This window comes from Mesoplodon bidens (assembly GCF_964165515.1).
Source record: "Mesoplodon bidens genome assembly, chromosome: 5".
Taxonomy (NCBI): domain Eukaryota; kingdom Metazoa; phylum Chordata; class Mammalia; order Artiodactyla; family Ziphiidae; genus Mesoplodon; species Mesoplodon bidens.
The window spans coordinates 12,378,570-12,405,610 of NC_138161.1; the positions used below are offsets into that span (position 1 = coordinate 12,378,570).

The 27,041-nt window shown below is 43.3% G+C and overlaps 1 protein-coding gene across 2 annotated transcripts; it reads right to left on the minus strand.

The window, feature by feature from the left end:
- IFNAR1 (interferon alpha and beta receptor subunit 1) lies at positions 1-26,871 on the minus strand. 2 transcript variants are annotated; one of them, XM_081234967.1, is made up of 11 exons: positions 26,464-26,871; positions 21,485-21,608; positions 15,779-15,960; positions 11,942-12,099; positions 11,688-11,829; positions 10,675-10,789; positions 7,500-7,699; positions 7,234-7,391; positions 4,624-4,774; positions 3,987-4,132; positions 1-2,527 (listed from the first exon to the last, which is right to left on the minus strand). In XM_081234967.1, exons 1-11 carry the CDS (start codon positions 26,534-26,536, stop codon positions 2,303-2,305), a joined length of 1,674 nt encoding a protein of 557 aa, XP_081091093.1. In that variant the 5' UTR covers positions 26,537-26,871; the 3' UTR covers positions 1-2,302. The 2 variants fall into 2 exon arrangements, with proteins under 2 accessions (XP_081091093.1, XP_081091092.1); XM_081234966.1 differs by having other exon boundaries at positions 1-2,542; positions 26,464-26,869.
- Positions 26,872-27,041: the final 170 nt, after the last annotated feature.

A 27,041-nucleotide genomic window follows, 5' to 3' on the forward strand; every position in this document is an offset into this window, starting at 1 on the left:
TTTCGGCTTCAGCGTTTATTACAGAAAACTGTTTTAACAAACTGTTTAAAAAACAGCAATGGGGGTTAGGACAAAGTACGAATGAAATAAGATACAAAGCTCACTGCATAGAAACATTGGAAACATGGTTGTGTCCTTCCACAACTCAACAAGACACACAAACAGTGTCAGAAACACCCATTTGGTTCCAATTTTAGATTTCAGTCATTTGACAATTATTTCCTGCGCACTTTTTAGGTGTGAGGCACCGCACTGTGGTAGGTGCTGGGGATACAGTAACAAGTAAAAGTAAATTCCTGCTCTCACAGAGCTTCCGGTCCCCTGGGGGGGGCAGACAGACACCACAAAACAAACATGTCAGGTAGTCAAAGGGTTACCGGGACGAGCGGGCAGGTAGGCAAAGTTTCTGTACACTCTCCAAATTCTTAGGAGCAATCAGAGGCTGCTTTGAAGGTCACAGCTTGGGGAAAAGATACGAACTCTGAATTATATATATATATATATATATATATTTTTTTTTTGGTACGCGGGCCTCTCACTGTTGTGGCCTCTCCCGTTGCGGAGCACAGGCTCCGGACGCGCAGGCTCAGCGGTCATGGCTCACGGGCCCAGCCACTCCGCGGCACGTGGGACCCTCCCGGACCGGGGCACGAACCCGTGTCCCCTGCATCGGCAGGCGGACTCTCAACCACTGCGCCACCAGGGAAGCCCTGAATTATATTTTTGAAATAACTTTTTTATAGGTTGCAAATTTCTGCTCAGACTCTTTAGTTCATAGTTCTCGAGCAGCATTTATACTTTTCTAAGTAGAAGCTATGCTAAGTCTTTATGGCTGTCCTGCTGGAGTATGGCCCACAGCATGCATGTGCACATGTAGGTATAAGTATGCATGTATATTTACAGACGTACATCACCACTTACGTATGTTAATCTGTATTACGTATTAATACATTATTTCTGGCTGTAATGATACAAATCTTTTACATAAATGCGTAGGTTTTATCCAGCTTCTCCAAGAACTATCAATATTGTAGTTCTGAGGCAGTTTATTGGTGCTCCCAAGTATATGGTATTTCCAAGTAAACTATTCTTCAGAAAAAACACTTGTCACTTTACAAGTAAGCACATCCTGATTAAGCTACACGTGGACCACAATGAAGAATGGAATGGAATTGCATTTTTAGGTCAGAAGACAAGGCAAAATCGAGGGTTTTTTGTTCGCTGCTGCTCAGATGCTTGTTTGCTGGAAACCACAGGGGGTCCTAAACCCCAAAGACACACAGACTCCCACATCCAGGGACCTGGCGACTTCTGTGGTGTCTTTTCATCCTAATGCCCGAGTTTTCCCTTTTTCACATCCCACGAAGGCGCTGTTTCCTTTTGGGATGTGCATTCTGAAGCAGCCTTCTTCCTCTGGTAAATCCCGGGCCTGCGTGCTGACCAGGCCTGTCGCACTGACACAGCGTGGAAGCCCGGGCTGACAGGGTCCTGGCATGTTCCTCACTTCCTCGCTACAGAGGCAAATTCCCACTGACGGGCCTTTACAAGCGAAGGGCCAACCCAGATCTGCTTTGAACCAAAGGCCTCCGGTCAGCAGGACATATAGCAAAAGATTTTCTGGTTTTAATCCTAAACCCTAGAAGGGATAGGTAACTGTGATGTAGAAGCCAGTGTAATTGGTAAAACGGATAGAATTCCCCTGAAAAAACCGTAAGGACCACACCATGTTTCTGGCATCTGCAGCTGTTTTCCAGAGTAAGCTACGTTTTCAGAAAACCAAGTGATGGTGGTATTCAGGCTTTTCTAAAGACATTTCCAAAGGGCCTACTTTCGTGTCCAAAGAAAAGACCAAATGTTCTAAATATGTCCTGAAAAATAACGGACTGTAATACTGGGATGGAGAAGAGACAGATGGTACATGCAGCAGCAGTGGCAGCACGGCGACGGTATCAGCTGATGGGAACGCAAGCGCCGCCCTTACCACACGACGGCACGCACGGTGGTGCTTAGGGGATCATTAGGAAGACAGAGGGCACCTTCTGGATTTAACTCCTCTCATCCAGGGCGGTCCCATGACAGGTCTTTCAAGACCTTACACATGGAGAAGAATGTAGAAAACTCTTCTCCAAATTCCTTTCAAATACTTAAGTGCTTGCCTGTGTTTTTAGGACCTACTAACTGAAGATGCTCTTTCTGCCCCCACAAGCAAAGAGTCTCTTGCTAGTTACTGAGAGGAGCAAGGAGCCCAGGTTCCCACTGCAACTCCCGCGAGACCCCCTAATATTTTAGAGTTCATTCCTGGTCACACAGTTTCCTGTTGCAGAAGTTCTTCACTTATTTTACTTCCACTGTTTTCGTCTTCGTTAGAATAGTTTCCCGAATCTTGACTAGTTTGGGAATTGTACTTTTTGTGATCTTCATCAGTTGGATTAATCTCTTCTATTACAGTAATAGTGTTTGCATTTTCAATTATAGAACATCTTTCCGTTTGTTCCTCAGAAGTGGAAAGGAGTAGATTCCTTACTGGCTGTGAAGAGAAATACTAATTCAAAAGGGAAAGAACAGAAACAGATTATTTAAAATCACAAAAATTAGTTTTCTAGTTCTAATAAGCTGTGGTTTCTTAAGCTATCTAGAAACCCTATCTTTTGACATGCATATTAAAAAGCAAGCTAAGAGCATATCGATTGCACTATGATGTTTGGAATAAGACCATCACTAGTGAGGTCATGTACATGTTAGTATTGTTTTGGGGAATTATATGAAGAGTCCCTGAGAAAGGTCCACTGTGCTATCAGGGGTGGGGAGTGGAAGAGTGTGGGTGAGGAAGGAAAGGGAGAGCACTGGGATTTGGGACATTTTATTTTACTTTATTTTTTGCGGTACGCGGGCCTCTCACTGTTGTGGCCTCTCCCGTTGCGGAGCACAGGCTCCGGACGCGCAGGCTCAGCGGCCATGGCTCACGGGCCCAGCCGCTCCACGGCATGTGGGATCCTCCCGGACCGGGGCACGAACCCGTGTCCCCTGCATCGGCAGGTGGACTCTCAACCACTGCGCCACCAGGGAAGCCCTTTATTTTGACATAATAAAAATTTTGGTATCTAATCCACAAATACCCAGAAAAAGCACAGGGAGAAATTAATTTTTCCCTGTCCCACTAAGAATAAAGAGCTATTGTAACTTGATAGTTTTAAGCTCTTTAAATAACAGCTCTGAATAGAAGAGTATATAGAAATGATATTAAAAAACTCAGGCATAAAAGAGTAAAACAGTTCATATTTATGGAACGTTTGTACAGTGTTAGGCCTTTCTGGTTTATCTCCTTTGGCCCTCCCAATTCTGCAGGATGGTACCACTGGCTCTGTTTTACAGTCTACGGGCACTTGCTCAAGTACCCTTAAGAGAGCTGCTCAAGTTCACAGAGCCAGTAAGTCCAAATACACTACAGCCCATCAACAATTCACCTTCAGGTCTCTAGCTCCAAAGCCTGGGGAACCTGAAACAGGGCAGGCAGCGTGGAAGCTGCTCCAGTGAACCCACCACCCCCAGGGTGGTGTCCACACTCTGGTCTTCACCACTCAGTGCCTTCACTAACTATGCCAACCAAAACACCGAGGTGCTGTGAAAGGAAACTTGTGTTTTGCTATTTCGTTTTCTGTGATTTTATCCACAGAATACAGTTTTTGCACTGATGATAATGTTTTAATCTTTTTGTGAATATAGACTTTCAGCGGTAAAACAAGTGCCACAGTAACCAAACTGCCAGAAAAATATGAGATTAAGGACACACCTTACTATTCCATGTTATATTCTATTAGATGACTGTTTCTAAAGTTAATTTTCTGAAACTCTGAAGAAAAAAACCCAAATCAGTCTGTATTATTTTCTGAATATCAAGAAAACATTTATATTCTGTTGAAATCAAACATATTTCCCATTCATTTTAAGAAAAATCCAGTTAACTGTTGAAAAGAAAAGTAACATACCTCATCTACAGCGGAAGGAGTTTTACTTGATGGGAAGAACACGTAATTGATGCATCTCAAGAGGACTTTCGCAACATAGATGACAACAATGAGAGAAAATAATGCGGTGCAGATGCCAGCTATAAGCCAGGTTTTGGAAGTATTTCCTAAAAACAAATAAATGGCGTTTAGCATCTATATAGGTTTTGACACACAAATACATTAAGACTGCTGACAGTTTGTGTGAAACAAATACAGCCACGTGAAAGGAAATATACATTCTATTAAATAATACCAACAATAACATAAAAAAATTCACAACTGAACTAATTAAGGGATTTCCACATAATAATTATATTAAGGATTCTATAAAAAATTAAAATAGTCTCATTAAATTCTAAGAGTCATAATAAAAGGAAATTAATTATGCAGATATGCATGAAATATAAAGCATGCAAAAACCACTGAACTAAGTTGAGTATTAAAAATATTTTCTAAAACTGGAAGGCTCGGCATGAAGTACTCACACAGTTCATGAAGAAAATATTCTCTATATGTTTGTGGTAAAAAGGAAATATTTTACAAGTTTCAATGAATTGGTTATTTTTATTAAGTCTTGTTACATTAAAAAAGAAAAGATACAATAAAAGGTTCTGACCTGGTTTTGTTTTCTCACACACAGTATCACTAAAAACACTGCTTTTATTCCACTTGTCATTCTCAGTGACTGCTCTGGCTTTCACACAGTATACAGTCAGCGGTTTCAAGTTAGGAAAAGTAAAATCAGTTCTTGTCTCTACAACTTTTCTCTATAAAAAAATAAGTAAATCATTGATAAAATTTAGAACCCCAAGAAATCATATAGGGAATATCTATTTTCTGAATTCCTTAAATAGTCAAGCTAAGATTGGCCTCTCCCAAACACTTGGTATGTGTTTGAGAAATATAAATTTGTTTTGGACAACACATTATAACCAAATTCAAAAGTTAAACATGGCTGCTGCCAAAAAAAGAATATTTTCCTAAGACAACTCTAATTTATTTTATAAGTACATACTGGTTTGGTTTAATCACCATCATGTTATCTCTGTTTAGTGGCAGAACAATTAAGTGCAGAGGTTCTGGCCTCAAACTGCCTGTAGCAAGATATCACTCACAGCTACATGGGCTTAGGCAAGTTATTTAAGTTCCCTGGGCCCTACTCCCAGATCTGTAAAGTGAGGACAATTATTACTCCTATTTGTATTCGTCAGCTATTGCCACAATAATGTTGTATAACAAAATATTACAAGGCCAACAAAATAATGTTGTGCAATGCTGTGTAACAAAACAGCCTGTGGCTCAAAAGATATTTGTTTTTCTTACTCGTGAGTGTCCCAAAGTGCTGGGGGAACACTCACTGAGGCCGTGGATCAGGTTTAGGTCTGCTCCACAGTCTCCTATCCGCCTGGGGCCAGAGACCACGTGGAGCTTGCTTTCCTCTTGACAAATGGGAGAAGCATGCATGCGCACTTAAGGCCTCTGCTCACACCACATCCACTCCCATTCCACTGTTTACAGCCTAGTATCAGGGCGGCAGTAACGAATATTCCATCCCAAGTATTTGCTGAATAGTAATTTAATCAATCAAACTGTCTGGCAGGGTTGAAGAATGATTGAGACGATTCATGTAAAATACTTAGTTCAGTACCTGATACACAATGAGTATTCAATAAATTTGACTTGTTATTACGATTGTAATTATTGATGTGTTACCCAGCATAGGGTGGCCAAAAAAAAAAAAAAAAGTTATTGAATCTACTATTTGTCAAGCAATGTGGTATTTTCATATATTTTACCTCATTTTAAACCTTATAAACATCCTTTCAAAAAAATTAAGTTACAATGTAATATGTATAAAATGGATAACTAATGAGAACCTGCTGTATAGCACAGGGAACTCCATTTCGCTGTACAGTGGAAACTAACACAACAGTGTAAAACAACTATACCCCAATGAAAAACAAAAAAAAAATTAAGTTACAATGACCACCACCACTTTAGAGGAGAGGAAACAAAGTTTTAGCAGTTAACCGCCTTGCCTAAGGTTACACAATTTGGGGGCTTGAGACACAAATTTAGATCTTTCTGATCTAGGGATGACTGAGAACTAACCATAGTGCTCAATAGGGCTAAATTCTGCTATGGTTACAGAGTGTTCAGATAGTTAAAATGAAACTAGCCAAGTCGCTGGAATTTTCTTAGATTTTCAACAGAAAATGAAGTTACAGAATTTACCAACTTATTTGCACAAGATTTTTAAAGGCTGATTCCTTGATTGTAATTCCGCAGGGAAAAGTGATCTAGGAATAATGTGGATTATCTGATGTATATGAGCTTTGTCAGTGGTTTTTGAATTGTAGGGTTTAAACAAGTGTTTCTCAACCCTTTTGTCATGACTACTCCCCTAAGGAGACTTTTTAGACCATTTTTTCCTAATCCCTCCCCCTTTACAAAGTTGAATAAGATTTTTTGGGCGAAGTTGAACACTCGAGGCAGGTTTTCCTCCTGGAGGGTCACGAACCACTGTAACAGCTAAGATTCTTTTGCGCCCTAAAAACCAATTTTTGCCCTCTTGGAGGTGCCCTACCCCCAGGGGATATTTGTCGGTATCTGGAGGTATTTGGGGTTGTCAGAACCGGGAGGGAGCGCTACAGGCATCTAGTGGGTAGTGGCCAACGGTATTGCTAGCCATCCTATAATGCACAAGGCAGCTTCCACAACAAAGAATCAGCCAACCCAAATGTCAATAGCGCTGAGAAACCCTGGTTCACGAATACCTGAGAATCCTGTTAAAAATACAAATTCCTGAGTTCTACCCCCAGAGATTCTAACTGAGTAGGAATAAACTCAGGATCTGAATTTTAAAAACTAACTGGGGGGGGAGGGGGTACTTCCCTGGCAGTCTAGTGGTTAGGACTCCGAGCTTCCACTGCAGAGGGCACAGGTTCCATCCCTGGTCGGGGAACTAAGATCCTGCATGCCAGGTGGCGTGACCAAAGAAACAACAATAACAACAACAACAACTAACTGGGGCCCAGATGCAGGTGGATCGTAACTCTTACTGTGTAAAACATGGAAAATGCTCATTTCTTCCTATTGTAAATATCTGAGTTAATCACATAGTCTTCAAGTTTAAAAATTTCCCTAGAATTTTAACTGCAAGTTTGTTTACCCAAACCACAGTTATAACTCTAAATTATAAACCTATACTACATAGTCTTTTTACCTCAGCGTTTGAAGTGTTTTCCCGAAAAATAACTTCATAAATTAGCGGGTAAGGCTGGTTCACAGACTTGTTTTCAGACTCTTTTGGAGCACCGATAGAGACGTGCAGTGAGTCGTCATTAATGGATTTCATGCTAATGACTGGAGGAAATATGATAGCTAGAAAAAATGTGTAAAGACACAAAGTTCAAATTAGACTAAAAAACAATTTTAAGAGTTCGCACCAAATTGGAGAATTACAATGTAAAGTAAAAACTATTGGCTTACTTTTCATTTCAGTATTAAATATTTTCTCTTCAGACCAAAAAGATGTGTTATTTCCATTAGATGCTTGTACACGGATACGGTGAATTCCTTCTGGGAAAACATTTTGAGGAATCACACAGTGGGTAGTTGCGACATCTTCACAGTTTGGTACTTGTTTCCATTTGTCTGAATGACTCCCAGGGATCCTTTTTAAAAACTCACTTTTAAGACAAATAAATGTTTTTTATTCCAAACACGTTAATTTAGTAAACATTTACTGAATACCTATAATACACTAGACACTCTGTTAGGGGCTAAAGTTACAGAGAGAAACGGTCCTCACCCTCAGGAAACTCACAGGATGGTGGAAGAGACATGTTCACAAAAGAAAACCAAAGATCTTGCTCCAGAGTGTGATAAGGTAGTGGTGAGCTAGAGTTGGCTCGTACCGGTGCACAGAAACAACTGCTAAGTTTTTGGGAATGCTGCCAGCTAGTTGTTAAATACAGCCATTATTAAAAGTTAAGTTACATAAACTTACAAATAAATAAATTGTATTAAAAACAAAAGTAATAAATACTCAAAATTCATCTTGTCCTAATTATTTTCCTACATTTTATTATCTATGCTCAAGGCTATTTACGTCTATCGTGTCTATACAGCGGAAACGCTATATGACGGAGGGCTTACTGTGCATCTTCCCAGATGCATGTTCAGTGACATGCTGTTGGGAGCTTGACAGTGGCCGTTAATAGGAGTAGTTATATTATAAAAGCTGGCAAATGCTACAGATAAGGCTTTTCCCTTCTGGAAAGCCAGCTGCTAAATGTACCAGCACACCTGTGGGTAAGTGCTGTATCAGAGATACACACCAGTGTCCTAAGAGCAAGTCTGCACAGATTAAGACTGGGCCTGGAGAGGTTAAGTAAGCTGCTCGGAAACCAACAGCTCCAAGCATCTCAGTTCACGCCTGGAACTGTAACAGCCTCCTGACTTGTCCCCTTGTCTGTCTTGTCTCCTTAGTCCCGCTGCACCACACACAATGTGGCCACCTTCACCTTCCTCAAACACAGGTCTCACGTGACCCATCCCTCAACACAAAACTCCCAATGGCACTCAAATGCCTCCAGGGCAGTCTGAGGCTAAGCCTAAGCTTATGCCATCCTATTAATTCAATGTTCCCTCTCATTGCTCTCCCAGGCCCAAATGTTCTGCTACTCTCAAAGCAGGTCCTCCCTTCTTGTCGGCAAATTTCCAAACTGGCCCCCCAAATTCCTACCCGCTGGTGCACAAGCCCTACATGATCCCCTCCGCCTCAGTGTGGGCAGGATCCATGAACTCTTCATTAGGTTACATTAGTTGGCAAAGGTGAAGGGATCTTACAAATGAAATCAAGGTCCCAAACCAGTTGACTTTGAGTTCATCAAATGAGAGTCTATCCTGGGTGGGCCTGACCTGATCAGATGAGCCCTTTAAAAGAGGGTCTAGAGGGCAGAGATTCTCTCTCCTGATGGCCTCCAAGAAGCAGGTCACCATGAGTTCTGCAGCTGCAAGAAATGGATTCTGCCAACCACCACATGAGCTAAGGAGACAGCACGAGACAGCTTGTACTAGACAGCACCCCAGCTGACACCTGAACTGCAGCCTTGCGAGACCCCGAGCAGAGAACCCAGCTACGCCACGCCTGGACTCCTGACCCGAAGTCACGGACAGATAATAAACAGTGTGTTGTAAGCTGCTAAGTTTGTGGTAGTTTGTTACAGAGCAATGGGAAATGAACAGCTCCTCGCTACCCCGACCTAATTTTGTCTCTTCCTATCCTGAGCTTTCCCCTGTGTGTAGCCCCTGCCTGGGATGCCCTCTCTTGTCGTTTAAAAATATGTGACTCAGCAATCAAGGCCTGGTTCACACTGCATCTCCTTCCAGAGGGCTTCTTTGGTCTCTCCAGCCCCATCCACCTTTACGTTTCCGACTTCTGTAACCCTTATAATCTGTACTCCACTCCTCAGTCCTAAATCACATTTTGCTATGCAAAGGCAGATAACTGCTTCGGATTTCTAGCACCATGTGTTTTATTCTGCTGTACCTTTACGACTCCTTCAGTGCTTTGTACAGTGTGCTAAGTACCCAAAAGAAACTTAAGAGACCAGACATCAGAAACCCCCATCCCTGTCTAGTCTGTGGCCCTACTGTTTAACATGCTTTTGAAAGTGAAGAATACATAAAAGACTCCTGTACAGTTTCCTGATCAGTGTGTGCGTGTGTGTGTATGTATATATGTATATCTGTAAGGGCGTGTATGACATGAAAGCCTTTATTAGACAAACTGTTATTGCTTCGGAACTAACACCAAAGGGTTGAAAGTAGTCAATCACAGCAGTATTGACTTCCCTTTTCCCTCATGTTTTCTGTGTCTTTCTAGTCTCTTTCCTCTCACTCTTCCCTTCCTGCTTTACCTATACTTGCCTTTGGTCCCTCTATTCCGCGATCCTCAGTATCTCTTTCTTTCCCGGCCCTTCTCTCCCCATAGTCCACCTCACCTTCCACTTGATTATCCTCTTCTCTTCTCCCTCTCTACTCCCCTACAGTTTTCCAACCAGTATAAACTATATGCAGTCCTCTTCCACTCATGTGGTGCTAAGCTTCACTCATATTTGGCTGGTCTCTACTCAATCACATAGAGCACAGTTCTCTCCAACTTTCTTAATTTCCCACTAAAGTAATCACTAAAAAATCCGCCAAAGCCACTAAAATAATCAAGACAATGGGAAGGCTAACTTGAATTGAACAAGACAGAGTGACTGGACTCAGATCATTTCAAGGACTCATGGAAGAAGTGGGTTCTGAAGAAAAGATCATGGCCATGTGTCAAGTACTCCAGATTGAGGAAATAGCACATGCAACTAGAATCACATCTTAAAAAAAAAAAAAAAAGAGAGCCAGTAAGAACACTAGATGTTATTAGAATATACCCATTTTACAACAAGTGAAGAAACTGAGGCCCAAAGAAGTTAAGTGATTAGCTCAATGACATCCTGGGACTAGAATTAAACACTCCAGTTCCAGTATATCACAACCACCTTTCCATCAGGCCACACGTGTGCACGGAGCAGCAGGTGGCTGAAGCAGAGTGAAAAGAAACCTAACAAACTGGGCAAAATAAACTGCAAAAGGACATTTATGGAATAGAACTTACTGGGACCACTGAGCTCGAAAAGTCGTGTTTTCATATGCGTAATCCCATTTAAGAACATAGACCTGATTTTCAGCATCGATTTGTATATTTTCTGGTGAAGGCACTTTATGTTTCTCTAGAAGACAAAGAGCACACAAAAAACACACACATTTTCTCTAGTGAGAAGACAGATGGCTAGAATTCCTAACAGCATGAGCAAGAAGATAAAAGGCTTGACTTTTATCATAATGATGTAACAGCTAAATAAGTTATGGTGTATATTCACACAAGGGAATACTATGCAGCCATTTAAAAGACTGTGATAGATCTATATGTGCCGACATAAAAAGAGAGCCTCAATATATTGGGTTAAACAAGCAAGTTTAAAATATATCTGGCAGGACCCTATTTTTTAATTTAAAAGACAAAACCCCCAAAACTGTAAGTCCAAGTATATACTTATATAAGCCCCGAAAAAAGTATGAAAGGTTGTACACAGACTGATGGTGATACTTATCTCTGGTAAATGGAATTTACCAGGGGGTCAGAAGGCAGGAGAGGAAACCTTTAAACCCTTCTATACTGTTTGATTTTAAAAACAAACTTATATTAAACTTATAATTAAAGTAATAAATCCAAGCTCCTGCCCTTAAACCTTAATTGTTGGCAAGATGTCACTGGTTAAATGTATCAGGATGCTTTCATATTTTGACATTTCATCTATAAAGGTAAACATTTTGGAAGACTAACTGTTCTTCTAGCAACTACCTCCCTTTCTTGTGGATTCTGAATAAAAACAGTTTTTTTTCCGTTAGAAAATACTTGGATTTTACACAAAATTTTCATTACTATTTACTTGAGACAAAAATCCCATATAACATTTGTTGCTTACGTAAATGCTGTTAGAATGCTTTTGTTTTAGTGTCTATTAAACCATCACATAAGCTTTAGCAACTATTGGAAAAATGCCAAAATTGATAGGTTGCCAATTTATATACATAGGTATTGAATCTGAAGCAAGACTTCCTCCTTACCTGTGGTGTTTATACAATACACTGGACTATAGAAACCAACTCTTCTTGGTGAACGTAGTTCTGCTTTAACTTTTAAACAGTAAGTAGTCTCTGGTGAGAGTTTGTAAATTTTATCTCTGGAATAAACAGTTTCAGTCCTTTCCTATAATTAAAAAAAAAAGAAGTCTGTTCTTTAAAAAAGTAAAAAGTCAAGTTTTAGAATGAATTCATGTCATTCTTCTCTCACATCAAACAAAGATAAAAATAACGCTTACTTCTAGACTTGACGAGTTTTTCCAGATAATTAAGGTATAAATAAAGCTGGAATGATCCATAGCCCACATGATACTATCTTTTGTCCCAGGAGGAGAGATGTTTATTATTATTGCCTTATCTTCAGCTTCTAAATGTACATCTAGAGGACCAATCTGAGCTGTAAAAATAAAAACATTTACTATATAAGTTCACTAATACAAGCCAAAACATTCATACAACAAACAATTCTAAGCACTTAATATGTGCCTGGCATATAAAACAGAGAAAATCCCTCATGGAGCTTACACTTTAGTGAGGGGTGTGGCCAAAAATCCCAAATAAACAAATGCATATAATGTTATAAGGTCACGTGTGCTATAAGAAACAATGAAGTAACATAAAGGGACAGAGAATGGCAGCAAGAGCTGTCTTAGGTAAGTTCGTGAGCAGGAGGCTCCCCGAGACGTCTGAGCTGAGACCTGAACAAGGTGAGGGAGGCAGTCATGCAGGTCTCGAGGGGAAAAGCATCCCCAGCTGAGAGGGCACCAAGGGCAGAGCCCCTGAGATGGGAGTGTGCTCACCATTTTCAAGAGACAGGAGGGGGCGCTCGAATGGCTGAGTGGTAGAAAATGAGATCAGAGAGGCAGCTAGAAGCCAGGTAACAGGCAGAACTCTGTAGTCTGAGCCTGTAGTCTCCGGAGGACTGCTGAGACCTGATTCACATCCGGGAAAGATCACCCTGGTTGATGTGTGAGGAGGCAGAGAAGCTACTGCAGCAGTTCGAGTGACAAACGGAAGTGGCCTGGCGAAGGCTGGTAGCAGGGGTGGAAGTGAGAAGAGATCCGATTCGGGATATACTTTGAAGGTTGATCACTCAGAATTTGTTGACGGACTGCATGTTGCATGCGAGAAAGAGATGTCAAAGGTGATGCCAGGGCTCTTGGCCGGAGCAAATAAATAGGTGATGTCATTAACCGAGATGAAAAACACTGCAAGAAGAGCAGGTCTGGAGGGGGAAAATCAAGAGCTCTGTTTGGCCATTTTAAATTTGAGACGACTTGTAGACCTCTAAGTAGAGATGCTGAATAGACAGCTGGTGATATGAGTCTAAGGTAAGGGGAAGGAATGGGGCTGGAGAGATACAATTTGGGGAGCCAAGAGCACAGATGATGTTGAAAGCCATACGATTCCTGGTGGAGGGTGCGTAGGAGAAGAGCTTCAAGGACCAAGCCCTGCAGACTGAGCCCTGCAGCTGTCCAACATTTAAAGGTCTGGGGGATGAGAAGAAACTGACAAAGGAGCAACCAAAGAGCAGCAGGAGAGCCAGGAAAGAGCAGCGCCCTAGAGATCAGAGATGGAAGGGTTCCAGGAAGGGAGTGATGATCACGCCGATGCCACAGGGGAACTGGGCCGGAAGAGGACGGGGAATCCACTAGGCATTGTGGAGGTCACGGTGACCTTGGCCAGAGTAGTTTTAGGGTAGTGATGGGGAACAAAGCTCAAATGGAGAGGGCTGAAGAGGGCGTAGGAGGAAAAGTGTACAGAGAGTGGGTACAGATCATTCTTGTGTGAGCTTTGTATAGGACAGTGGTTCTCAAACTGTTTGGTCTTGGGACTCCTTTACACTCTTAGAGAAACTGAGGGTCCTAAAGAGCTTTTGTCTACATGGGCTATGTCATTGAATATTTGGCATATTAAACATTAAAATTGATAAAAATTTAAAATATCAATTCATTAAAAAATAGTAATGATAAAACCCACTACGTGATAAAAAATGACTATATTTCCCAAAACAAACAAGCCAAAAAGCTCAGTGAGGAAAGTGGTGCTATTTCACATTTTGTTCAAATCTCTTTAATGTCTGGCTTAATAAAGAAGGCAGCTGTGTCTCACACCTACTTCTGCATTCAGTCAGTCACCATTTCACATCAAACAGCCTCTAGAAAACTCCAGAGTACACTCACGAGAGAATCAAAATGAAAAAGACAAGTAAGTCTTAGAATTATTAAGAAAATAGTTTGGACTTTATAGACCTCCTGAAAGGGTCTTGGAGACCACACGTTGAGAACAACCACTATAGCAGCGGTCCCCAACCTTTTTGGCACCAGGGACCAGTTTTGTGGAAGACAATATTTCCACAGATTGGTGGGGGCGGCGGTGATGGGAGGGGATGGTTCAGGTGGTAATGCAAGCAGTGGGGAGCAGTGGGGAGCGGTGGGGAGCGGTGAGGAGTGGTGGGGAGCAATGGGGAGCGGTGGGGAGCAATGGGGAGTGGTGAGGAGTGGTGGGGAGCAATGGGGAGTGATGGGGAGCGGTGGGGAGCGATGGGGAGTGATGGGGAGTGGTGGGGAGCGATGGGGAGTCGTGAGGAGTGGTGGGGAGCAATGGGGAGTGATGGGGAGAGATGGGGAGTGGTGGGGAGAGATGGGGAGTGGTGGGGAGTGGTGAGGAATGGTGGGGAGAGATGGGAAGTGGTGGGGAGAGATGGGGAGCGGTGGGGAGCAGTGGGGAGAGATGGGAAGTGGTGGGGAGAGATGGGGAGCGGTGGGGAGTGGTGGGGAGTGGTGGGGAGAGATGGGAAGCGGTGGGGAGAGATGGGGAGTGGTGGGGAGTGGTGGGGAGCGGTGGGGAGTGGTGAGGAGTGGTGGGGAGTGGTGGGGAGAGATGGGAAGCGGTGGGGAGAGATGGGGAGCGGTGGGGAGTGGTGAGGAGTGGTGGGGAGAGATGGGAAGCGGTGGGGAGAGATGGGGAGAGATGGGGAGCGGTGGGGAGTGGTGAGGAGTGGTGGGGAGTGGTGGGGAGCGGTGGGGAGTGGTGGGGAGCGGTGGGGAGTGGTGGGGAGCGGTGGGGAGAGATGGGAAGCGGTGGGGAGAGATGGGGAGCGGTGGGGAGAGATGGGGAGTGGTGGGGAGCGGTGGGGAGTGGTGGGGAGCGGTGGGGAGTGGTGGGGAGAGATGGAAAGCGGTGGGGAGAGATGGGGAGCGGTGGGGAGCGATGGGGAGTGGTAGGGAGAGATGGGGAGTGGTGGGGAGAGGTGGGGAGCGGTGGGGAGTGGTGGGGGGAGATGGGAAGCGGTGGGGAGAGATGGGGAGCGGTGGGGAGTGGTGGGGAGAGATGGGAAGCGGTGGGGAGAGATGGGGAGCGGTGGGGAGTGGTGGGGAGCGGTGGGGAGTGGTGGGGAGTGGTGAGGAGTGGTGGGGAGAGATGCGAAGCGGTGGGGAGAGATGGGGAGCGGTGGGGAGAGATGGGGAGCGGTGAGGAGAGATGGGGAGTGGTGAGGAGTGGTGGGGAGAGATGGGAAGCGGTGGGGAGAGATGGGGAGAGATGGGGAGCGGTGGGGAGTGGTGAGGAGTGGTGGGGAGTGGTGAGGAGAGATGGGAAGTGGTGGGGAGAGATGGGGAGTGGTGGGGAGCGGTGGGGAGATGGGAAGCGGTAAGGAGAGATGGGGAGTGGTGGGGAGCGGTGGGGAGTGGTGGGGAGCGGTGGGGAGTGGTGAGGAGAGATGGGAAGCGGTGGGGAGAGATGGGGAGTGGTGGGGAGCGATAGGGAGTGGTGGGGTGAGGTGGGGAGTGGTGGGGAGCGGCAGATGAAGCTTCGCTCGCTCGCCCAACACTCATGACACTCACCTCCTGCTGTGCAGCCCGGGGTGGAAGGGGTGGTTTGGGGACCCCTGCACCGTAGGGAAGGCAGGAAAATGATGCCATAGCAGGAAGGAGATACTGGTTTAAGGGAATCCTTGTTTGTTTGTTTTTAAAGATGGGAGACTTTATATCATGAAAATGAATGGGCTTGGGAAGAGAGTTGTTCTGGCAATATTTAATAAAGAATACAATGTAATTCAGCTGGCAACTTCTTACCTTTTTGAAATGGTATAAATGGCGTAACCTCATGCCATTGAGAAGTGTTGTTTCCTTTTTCTGCTCTTATGCGCAATTCAATTTCTTCATAAACACTTTTAAGCTTGAGTGAAGAAAAGTTGCATTCGGTACTAGTAATATGCTGACACCCAGGCAATTTCTTCCAATTATCCATCCCTGGTCTTCAAGATAAAAAAGCAAATGAATGAATGAACATTATAAATACAAGAGTGACAAACATGTTTTCTACTTACATTAACATTATAAAGCTAGTGTAAGTAGTTATTTCTTCTACTTGAGTTAATGTCCTGACAATATTTTTGTGTGTAACATTCTACTCTTTTTCAATACATATATACCAAATTATTATTTATACAATGGAATAATTCTGACATATAGTTAACTTTTTAATGTAAAAAATCCTAATGCATTAGGATATCAAAGAAGCAGAGAAAGGAAGAACCTATAAAAGTGGACTTACTGTTGGCTTTGTTAAAGATAGTTGTGTGACTTTTGGCCAACTACTTTGTATTCTGGATCCTCTCTTCCTTACTGAAAATTTGGGAAGTGGATTTGATGATTCCCTTCTGACCTCTCCCTATGAAGAGATTTACTAACCCTAAGGAAGACCTCAGAATCAGTATGGTTTGAGAATTTCCTCTGCTCTTCTCAAAACCAAACCATTCCTTCTGCCTACTGATCTCTATAATTCCTTTGTTACATGACTAGAAATAAAGCACTTAAAATGTTAACATAAACTAACAAACTTCTCAATGTAGATTTAGTCAATTAAAAAGTTTGAGTGAGGGCTTCCCTGGTGGCACAGTGGTTGAGAGTCCACCTGCCGATGCAGGGGACACGGGTTCATGCCCTGGTCCAGGAAGATCCCACATGCCGCGGAGCGGCTGGGCCCGTGAGCCATGGCCGCTGAGCCTGCACGTCCGGAGCCTGTGCTCCGCAACGGGAGAGGCCACAACAGTGAGAGGCCCACATACCACACACACAAAAAAGTTTGAGTGATATTAGATTTTTTTTAAGCATGTGAAGAAATTAAGTTGGCACAGAGTACCTTAAACAGAAAGGACATGTTGCTACAAAGGGGACAGGAGGCTGAAGTGAAGGTGAGGGACAGAAAACAAACATTAGATTTCAAAATTTTTGCCTGTGGTAAGCCCTGTCTGCCTTAAACCAAAGAGAGAAACTATCCTCTGAGAAGGCATTTTTGTCAAGCCTAATTCATAGTTCTAGCACTAGCTGATTTTTATTTTTGGGGTAATATTGTAGACCTCATTTTAAAGATGCTAAAGCATGTTTTTTTTTTAAATTAATTTATTTTTAAAAATATTTATTTATTTGGCTACACCGGGTCTTAGTTGTGGCACTGGGGATCTTCATTGCAGCATGCGGGATCTTTTTTTTGTTTTTAGTTGTGGCATGCGGGCTCTTAGTTGCGGCATGCGTGTGGGATCTAGTTCCCTGACCAGGGATCAAACCCAGGCCCCCTGCACTGGGAGCACGTAGTCTTAACCACTGGACCATCAGGGAAGTCCCTAAAGCATCTTTAATAAAAAGCTAAGGATGCTCTCTATTAATAATAAAGCTAATAGAAATTAGGGATGATATCTAAATAATGTTTGTGCTGACTCCAATTCAAGTCTACCTTATTTTTCAAAAAATAGACATCTTAAAAAAGTTACCAGGGGGCTTCCCTGGTGGCGCAGTGGTTGAGAGTCCGCCTGCCGATGCAGGGGACACGGGTTCATGCCCCGGTCTGGGAAGATCCCACATGCCGCAGAGCGGCTAGGCCCGTGAGCCATGGCCGCTGAGCCTGTGCGTCCGGAGCCTGTGCTCCGCAAGGGGAGAGGCCACAACAGTGAGAGGCCCGCCTACCGCAAAAAAAAAAAAAAAAAAAAAAAAGTTACCAGGACTTCCCTGGTGGCACAGTGGTTAAGAATCCGCCTGCCCATGCAGGGGACGAGGGTTCTATCCCTGGTCTGGGAAGATCCCACATGCCATGGAGCAACTAATCCCGCGAGCCACAACTACTGAGCCTGCGTGCTGCAACTACTGAAGCCCGCACACCTAGAGCCTGTGCTCCGCAACAAGAGAAGCCACCGCAATGAGAAGCCCGCGCACCGCAATGAAGAATAGCCCACGCTTGCTGCAACTAGAGAAAGCCCGCGTGGAGCAACAAAGACCCAACACAGCCAAAAAAAAAAAAAAAAAGTTACCAATAATATACACTACCATATACACTTCATTCCTGGCGAGTTTCCCCTTCTTTACCTATCTGAGCTTTGAGATTAGAGTTGGCATTAATAATACCTTGATTTAAATGCAAATCTTCCTGAGAAACTCCTCCACAACAGAATCTATTTTTTTTAAATCCAGACTTTAAAAATCTAAACCAATAATTCAGATTGTTTTTCCCCTCAAATGTCATTTATTAGAAAATATAATTCCAGAGAAATTAGGAGATTAAGGAAGTCTGGGAAGTGGGTACGGTACATAGACCTCTTTAAATCAGGTGCATAGAGGGTCAAAATAAAATGAGCTCCAGGCAAAAAGCCAGTAAAGCATTTCTGGTCCATTTATATGGAGAACTTTTATTATACTCAACAGAAAACCTTATAAAAAATTTAAAACTAAGCCTTGATATGGTTTTAACATACCCTCACTCTTTACATCTGTCTTTCCTGCTCCAGGAGATGCAGCTGCCCACTATTACAACTGCTTTTGCATGTAAGGGAGCTACTATAGGGGTAGCTACTTTTATATTTTCTTAAAAGAACAAACAAACTTTATCTTATACAGTGTTTAGATCACAACAGAAATATAACTTGAAAATAAATGTGTAACCAATAGAAAATTCATTTCATAAAACCAGTTTCATAATAAAACTTCATGCCATCTTTGTCTCTCCTATTCACTAATGTATTCCAAGTACCCAGAAGAGTGTTTGGCATAAAAGGCATTCAATGTTTGTTGAATGAAGACTGCACACTACATACGTCATAATACATTTTATTTATTTTAACTAAATATATTCATTTATTTAGTTAATTAATTTATTTTCATTTTTGGCTGTGTTGGGTCTTCGTTGCTGTGCATGGGCTTTCTCTAGTTGCAGCGAGCGAGGGCTACTCTTCATTGCGGTGCACGGGCTTCCCATTACGGTGGCTTCTCTTGTTGCAGAGCACGGGCTCTAGGCACGCGGGCTTCAGTAGTTGTGGCACGGGGGCTCAGTAGTTGTGGCTCGTGGGCTCTAGAGCGCAGGCTCAGTAGTTGTGATGCGTGGGCTTAGTTGCTCCGTGGCATGTAGGATCTTCCTGGACCAGGGCTCAAACCTGTGTTCCCTACATTGACAGGTGGATTCTTAACCCACTGTGCCACCAGGGAAGTCCCCATAATACATTTTAGATATAAGTCACAAACACTGACGTCTTAGATAAGCGTATGTTCTACAGGCACTGGTATCCCAGTAGCTTATTTATGTGTCTGTGTATCATTTATCACCAGTGATATTTCTAATGTTCTGAGAAACACTATATAGAAAAAAATATGTCTGCTGCTGCTATTAACTACACTTTGGTTGATCATGTTCTCCGCACCACTGTTATGTACACTTGATACACAATTGTGTAACACTCATAATAGCCTTCCGAGTTAGATGCTTCATCACTGGGGTGTCCCAGGCCAGTCTGCCTGGGACTGTCCTGGTTTAAGCTTATTGTTCCAGCTTATCTAAAATCAAGTGCTTCTGTTCACTCTCAGAAGTATCCTGGTTTGAATGATAAATCACATATGATCATACTAATTTTTTATCTTTACTTAACAGATAAGGAAACTGTGACAGAGAGAATAAGTAGCAGAGGATAGATTTAAACCCAAGTAGCCTGGATCAAGTTCGTATAACACTACACCACACTAACCGCTAAACTGGCTCCCCAAACTTGTGACCTGGCGTGTTCTTACAGGGCCATTGTTTATAAAGCTAGCAGAATAAACAATAGAGAACAGAATAGAGAAAGAAGACACTGAAATAGTGCATTGGATACTAAAGTCAGAACCGACAGATTATCATGAACTGGAGAATTCAGTATACGTGACAGAACGTGTGAAGGAACAAGAGCACGAGAGCACCGTCTATGGCTCTGCTCTTTATTACGAGGGTAATTTTATTTGAGTTTATTTATTTTTATTTATTTTTTTAAAATTTAATTTTTTTTTGTGGCTACGTTGGGTCTTCGTTGCTGCACGCAGGCTTTCTCTAGTTGCGGCGAGCGGGAGGCTACTCTTTGTTGCGGTGTGGGGCTTCTCATTGTGGTGGCTTCTCTTGTGGAGCACAGGCTCTAGGCACGCAGGCTTCAGTAGTTGTGGCGCACGGGCTCAGCTGCTCCGCGGCATGTGGGATCTTCCCGGACCAGGGCTTGAACCCATGTCCCCTGCATTGGCAGGCGGATTCTTAACCACTGCGCCACCAGGGGAGCCCCTACAAGGGTAATTTTAAATAAAGGAATCTGAAATAATCTCTATTATACCTAAAATAGTTGTTTCATAACAACATTCTGAACTAAGGCAAAGAACAAATTTGGTAACAAAACTCAAAGTTCAATTTAAAGAAAATCTCTAAAGATGAAAACTGTTAAATTATCGGCTCTGAGAAAAGCCACCTATGTGTGTGTGTGTATGTGTATACATACATATGGTTGACCCTTGAGCAACATGGGTTTGAACTGTGTGAGCCCTCTTACACGCAGATTTCTTTCAATAAATACACGTTACAGCACTACACGATCTAGGGTTGGTTGAATCCACAGATGCGTAACCGCAGATATGGAGGGCCTACTGTAAAGTTATACTCAGATTTCCGACTGCATGGGATGGGGGTGGGGTGGGGTGACCATCCCTAACCCACGCCATTGTTCAAGGGTCAACTGTATATACACACACAAGTTACTAACCATCAACTAGAGAACAACCGGGCTGTGGCTGAAGTGGTGGAATCCTGGTTCTAGAGGTCCTACACCCTGTTTCTTCACTGCCTGATTTCCTGCCTGCTCTTTCTTGGACAGGGATCATGGTTAGCAGACAGGGTCCCAGAACCCAAAGCAAAGTACTATACTTCCTGAGTGGTATTTCCTTCTGTAACCCCTTCGTCCACAACTCCCTGTCTGCCTATCCTCTTGGCAATCATTAAGTAGAAAGTTAGCACTAGGGAAAAGGCAGAAACACCAGAAACACTGAGTCTGTGGGAAGGCAGGGTCCAATATACTGATGTTTATAAAGTGTATCTAGAATTAAAACTTTGTGTATGATGGAGACAAGAGGAAAGCCTGACCACAGAAGCCTATTCCAAGACCGTGGCTAGGGCTTTAGGGGCACTCTCCCATATCCTCAAGGTATGCTTTAGGTCAGCCCCTAATTTATATTTAAAGAAGTTGGAGCATACAGAACAGAGAAGGTATGGCTGTGGACTACAGAAATTGTCTGCTAGCCTCGTCCCCAAAATCTCTTGCTTCAATACCCAAAGATGAATTTGATTGAGTCTCTATTTGTAGAAATGAAGTTATAAATATTATGCAAAATAGCCATATATTTTCTTTAAAAAAATGGAAAAACCAAATGTTTCCTAAATCTGAAAAAAAAATTATGGTGTTAAAATGGTAAAAATTATTCAGCAAATCAATAAGTAGAGTAACGTACATTTTATACTCTGCTGAAAAAGTCACATTCCTGACAGACTCACTGCTGCTGTTCCACTTCAGGATAAAGCTGTCATCAATGATGCAGACCCGGCCATTTTCAGGAGATGTTAGATTTGTTCCCCCTGTCAAGGCAATAAGAAAGAAGATAGTTATACATATATACTTATATACATACTATAGATATTTTATATATTTTAAAATGTTATTCTTCACATCACTGATTGGAGAATGAATACATTTAAATATAAAATATAAAAGTTAAGTATATACAAAAATCTAAAAAAACCTAGTGCTTGCTCTCAGGATGGGGAGGGTGCTAATTATTTCTATCTCTGCATTCGAGAGAGTTGGTTGAGTTTTTAAAATCTATAAAAAGCAAATATTATATATCAATTATATCTCGATAAAGGTAGAAAAAATAAATCATAAAAAGGTAAGCATTGTCTTTTAATTCGAAAAAAAAGTCTCTGTATAAAAATAGTATTTTTCTTTGGTCTTAGAAGTGATACTGATGTAAAGGATACAGGGTTGGACTGCTTAACAGCCTCAATTTGGTTTCGCATACTATGTTCAGAGAGGGATATACTCCGATAGAGAGCTGAACAGATGTGGTTTCAGAGCTGACAACTATTCATAGGAACCAAACATTCACATAACAAAATCGATAGAGATATAAAAGTTTATCACGTCACCCAAGCCCTACAGGAACCTGAAAAGGTCTTGACCACTGAATGTATCAAGTCTGAACCCTTCTGTTTATTTTTAAGGACTTCCATCTAGAGACCTATTTTATTTCTTATGCTTTTTTAAAAAACTGAAGTGTAGTTGATTTACAATATTGTGTTAGCTTCAGGTGTACAGCAAAGTGATTCACTTTTATATAACATGTTGCAGATTATTTTCTATTTTAGGTTATCACAAGATACTGAATATAGTTCCCTGTGTTATACAGTAAATCCTTGTTGCTTATTTATTTTATGTATAGTAGTTTGTATCAGTTACTCCCATACTCCTAATTTATAACCCCGCCTTGCCATTTCTTTTTTTTCCCCCCCTTTATTTCTTATACTTCTAGTACAAATCTTCCACCAGTTGGATGCCCTCTCTTCTGATTTTTCCTTTTTGGCCCCTCCAAATAGCGTTTCTCTTCCTCTCTGACCGCCCAAATCCTCCAAGACCCAGCTCAAGTTTGCCCCCTAACAGAAAACCTTCCTCAAATACTGCAGCTCATGCCAACCTTGCTCTTTCTTTACACGTTGCATCATGAATCTGCACCACTCAATTTCACACTAAAGTAGATGTACTCAGCACAGTACCTGACATCTAACAGGCTCTCAAACCTTGCTGATTGAAGATGTCTTTAAAAAAATTGCTTCTTTGGGACTTCCCTGGTGGCGCAGTGGTTAAGAATCCGCCTGCCAATGCAGGGCACACGGGTTTGAGCCCTGGTCCGGGAAGATCCCACAGGCTGCGGAGCAACTAAGCCCGTGCACCACAACTACTGAGCCTGCGCTCTAGAGCTCGCGAGCCACAACTACTGAGCCCGCATGCCACGACTACTGAAGCTTACGCACCTAGAGCCCGTGCTCCACAACAAGAGAAGCCACCGCAATGAGAAGCCCATGCACCGCAATGAAGAGTAGCCCCTGCTCGCCACAACTAGAGAAAAGCCCACGCACCACAATGAAGAGTAGACCCTGCTCGCTGCAACTAGAGAAAGCCCGTGCACAGCAACGAAGATGCGACGCAGCCAAAAATAAATAAATAAAATAAATACATTTATTAAAAAAAATTGCTTCTTTATGTTAAACACAACCTCCAACCAGACTGGAAGTTCCTTAAGGCAAGGTATATACAGCTTCATACTTAACCTGCATTCTTCAGAGTCCTCAGACTGATGCTGAGTTCGCAGGAACTTTTTCCATATCACAAAGGACTGATCTTTCATGATGATAAATTACAATTTTTAAAAGACCAGCTTTTAAGTTTACTCTTTTCCCTGCAATATTTCTAGCCTTTACTTCTGCTTCAGGACAAGGATGTTATCTCCTCACAGACCTTCTACTAAAGAGGTCCTTGTATAGAACTTTTATTTATTGGGATTGCTGCCTCTACTTTCCAGTTAGCGATATTACGGTATGGAGTCAAAAGGGGAGACATCTGAGTAAACATTTTCTGGTTTTTCCTTTTAATTTGGGGAGGCACTCATTGAGTCTCCCCACCCACATTTTCTATTTTACACCCCTATTCTCTGAGACTTCATCACCGAATAGAATTACTCCCCTGTATCCCACTCTAAACTTAATCCCCATCGCAGTTGTTGGAATTTTAGAGATTCTATGCAGCCAAAGGACAGTGACTGGGTTTATGGGGTTAACAAAAGGTCTGATGGCATTTGTAGTCTCCAGCCCAGAATATTCTAATTCTAGTAATTCTGGGCCCTGAGATAGGATGCAGCAATTTGATACCGGGGGTAGAGCCAGGTATTTCCTCAGAGATGACATCCTTCTGCTACTAAGGGAAGGAGACCCTGGAGTTAGAGGCATCTTGGCATTTGGGAGACAAACACATAATTGACTGATAAATGGACAGGGACTTGGAAATAGTTATTAAATAGGATTTTAGAGTTCATAGATTTTGTTCTATTAGTATTAGCAATATCCCTTTGATAATAGTTTATTTCAACCTTTAGCATGTAAAATATATAAAAGGGTACTTAATCCAATATTTCTATTTATACAATTGGTTGCTTCAACCCTTCACATTCATATTGATGACTAGAAATGGTTTATTATATATATACATTTTTAGTATTTATTTATTTATTTGGTTGCGCTGGGTCTTAGTTGCGGCAGGTGGGCTCCTTAGTTGTGGCTCATGGGCTCCTTAGTTGCGGCTCGCCAGCTCCTTAGTTGCAGCACATGGGCTCCTTAGTTGCAGCACACAGGCTCCTTAGTTGTGGCATGCAAACTCTTAGTTGCGGCATGCATGTGGGATCTAGTTCCCTGACCAGGGATCGAACCCAGGCCCCCTGCACTGGGAGTGCGGAGTCTTATCCACTGCGCCACCAGAGAAGTCCCATGGTTTACTATATTTTTAAGTCTGACATAAATCCAGACACATACATCTATACAGATATAAATTTCCTCCCATATTTTGGATAGTTTTCTTAGACTAGGATCCCGGAGTTGCATTTACTAGGTTTGAAAGTAGGAACAGTTTGATGATTTTGAAACATAGAGCAACATTATGATCTCAAGTTAGGGTTAACATTTCATTTAGTTTTCAACATTGCTATTCCTTTGAGAAAAAAGTAGATTAGTTAATTGAAAGATAACTAAGCCCTTAACATATAGGTGGATAATCAAGAACTAAATTGTGTGACCTTTAGAAAAAGTCTAGCCTTAGGCCCCAGGGCTTTGAGGCCAGATTCTCAGGGTTTGATTTCCTCCTAAAGCACTGGCTAGCTATATGGCCTCAGTCCACTCCTCTGTAAAATGAGGATAACAGTGCCTAGCTTTGTTCTGAAAGCTAAATGAGTTCATACCTTTAAAACACTAAGAGTAGTGCCTGGTACACAGTTAAGAGGGCAATAAATGCCAGTTGTATATGAAGTTTATTTTAGCTCTCCTCTAATCTAGATTAAAATTGTGATCTTAATGAACACCCTCCTGGAATGTTAATTTTACATGAAAATTCTGGGGAAAGTTTTTTTATATGGAAGCAAACATGAGTTTAAGGCAAAATTTTCATGAACAAAAGACTCCAAAGAAATTACCAGGGGTTATACCAGGACCCTAGTACCCATATACTATATATCATGTATGTGCAAGAGTTTGAGAAATAGGTGTGAAACAGAATAAAGGAAACATCATTTAAAATGAAGTCAGGAGGCCAGAAGCTGGAGCCTTCATGCACTTTCACTCACCATCAATTCCAGACCCCAGGAGGAAGAATTCTCCTCTGCCAGCAACAAGCCCAGCCAATGGGAAAAGCAGCACCATCCTGAACTCTTGCTTTCCTCCAATGGACTTTCTCTCAAAACAGCCCCACCCAACTTCCTCCTTTTTCTCTATAAAGTAACCTTCTCTTTTTGTTGCTGGAATTGCCTAAGGTTTTTGACCTAACTTGCTTGTCCCAAATTGCAATTCCTCTGCTATTCTGGACGAAACCCATTATGCTAGTAAAATAACTAACTGGCTGTTTTATTTTTTAGGACAAGATAGATAGGATACCACGTACCCCAGAAAATAAGGATATGCTTTGCTAAACAAACAGGTGTTTTAAGCCCACTAGGCAGCCTCACCAACTCCCGGATTCCTGCTCTCAGCTGCTAGGCCCTGTTTGTCTTTGGGCCTACAAAGACGAAGGGGGGACACCGAGTCCCCCTTCTCGCTACAAAGTCAACCGTATGATAGGTGCCATTCCTCCATGCATCCCAGCTAAGTTAAGAAAGGCAGCAAATTAGCTTGGTGGCTCCCAGCCTTTGTATTTGGGCTTTGTATTTTTCTTTTATTATTATTTTTTATTAGATTGTACGAATCCTGAGGGCAGAGAAATGCTTGCAAACCTTATCCCCCTCCCACATGGGACCAAGTAACTAAAGTTTACTAAATTGAAGAAACAGCAGCACATAGCTCGTGGCTAAAGCCTTGTTTATTATTAAAAAGTCCAGTCGAGCTGCCGGATTTTTCGAAACAAACTCGACACCAAAGCTCTCCCACACCCAGCCCCGCGGGGTAGGAGCCCAGGGAACAGGCACAGGGCGCCCCCAAGCAAGCGGTGTGGAAAGATCTTGAACATCACTTTCTCTCGTTTAATTTTTGAGCCCAAGTCGGTTTCAATGTGAGCGCTGCGACCACGGACAACCAGAGGTCTCCCAGAGAGGACCTCTGTCCCTCCCGGGTCCGAGGTTTCCCACGCCGCCGCTGTCCAGCTTCGCGCCCAGCCCCCGCCCCAGGGAACCCTATCTCTCACCTGAGGCTGCGGGCAACACCCACGGCGCCCCAGCGACCAGCATCAGGGTCGTCGCGCCCAGGAGCGCGAGCATCGTCCGCGGGCCGCCGGCAGCCCTCCTGTCACATCTTCTGCCACCGCAGGTAGGACGAGGCGGCGCGAAGGAAGGTTGGGCGAACTGTCTGTCCCCCGGCCTGTGCCCCAAGCTCACCGAGCCCACCTCCGCGTCGCCCCGCCCCGCTGCCCACCGATTCCCGCGCACGCGCCGTCCCTTCTGCGCGCGTGCCACCGTCCGCGCACGCGCGTGGGACACCGGTGGGCAGCCCAGCCTCCGCTGCCCTCCCCCCGATCCCTCTTTCCGCCCCGAGACTGCACACTCGCGGTGCACCCTTGGGTTCCGGGAAGACCGTGTCTAACCGGAGGCCTTGCCCCCCCACCGGCAGGAACGCGGAACTTGCCAGTGCGTCTGCGCAAGCCTCGCGGCCTGGCGTCCGCTCCCCCGTCCTCCCTGCCCCCTCATTTCCCGCTAATAGCAGCCGGAGGCCACTGTCGGGCGCTCTCGTCCCTCGCCCTCCCCGGCCCAGGTAGCGGACAAGGGA

Bases quoted from the DNA above. Each gene is read 5' to 3' on its own strand.
- IFNAR1 (XM_081234966.1), bottom strand. From the start codon at position 26,536: ATGCTCGCGCTCCTGGGCGCGACGACCCTGATGCTGGTCGCTGGGGCG. The intron at 21,609-26,463 runs GTGAGAGATAGG...TTGCCTTGACAG, and splicing joins GGTGTTGCCCGCAGCCTCAG to GGGGAACAAATCTAACATCT. The intron at 11,830-11,941 runs GTAAGCGTTATT...TTTTAATTATAG, and splicing joins AAAACTCGTCAAGTCTAGAA to GAAAGGACTGAAACTGTTTA.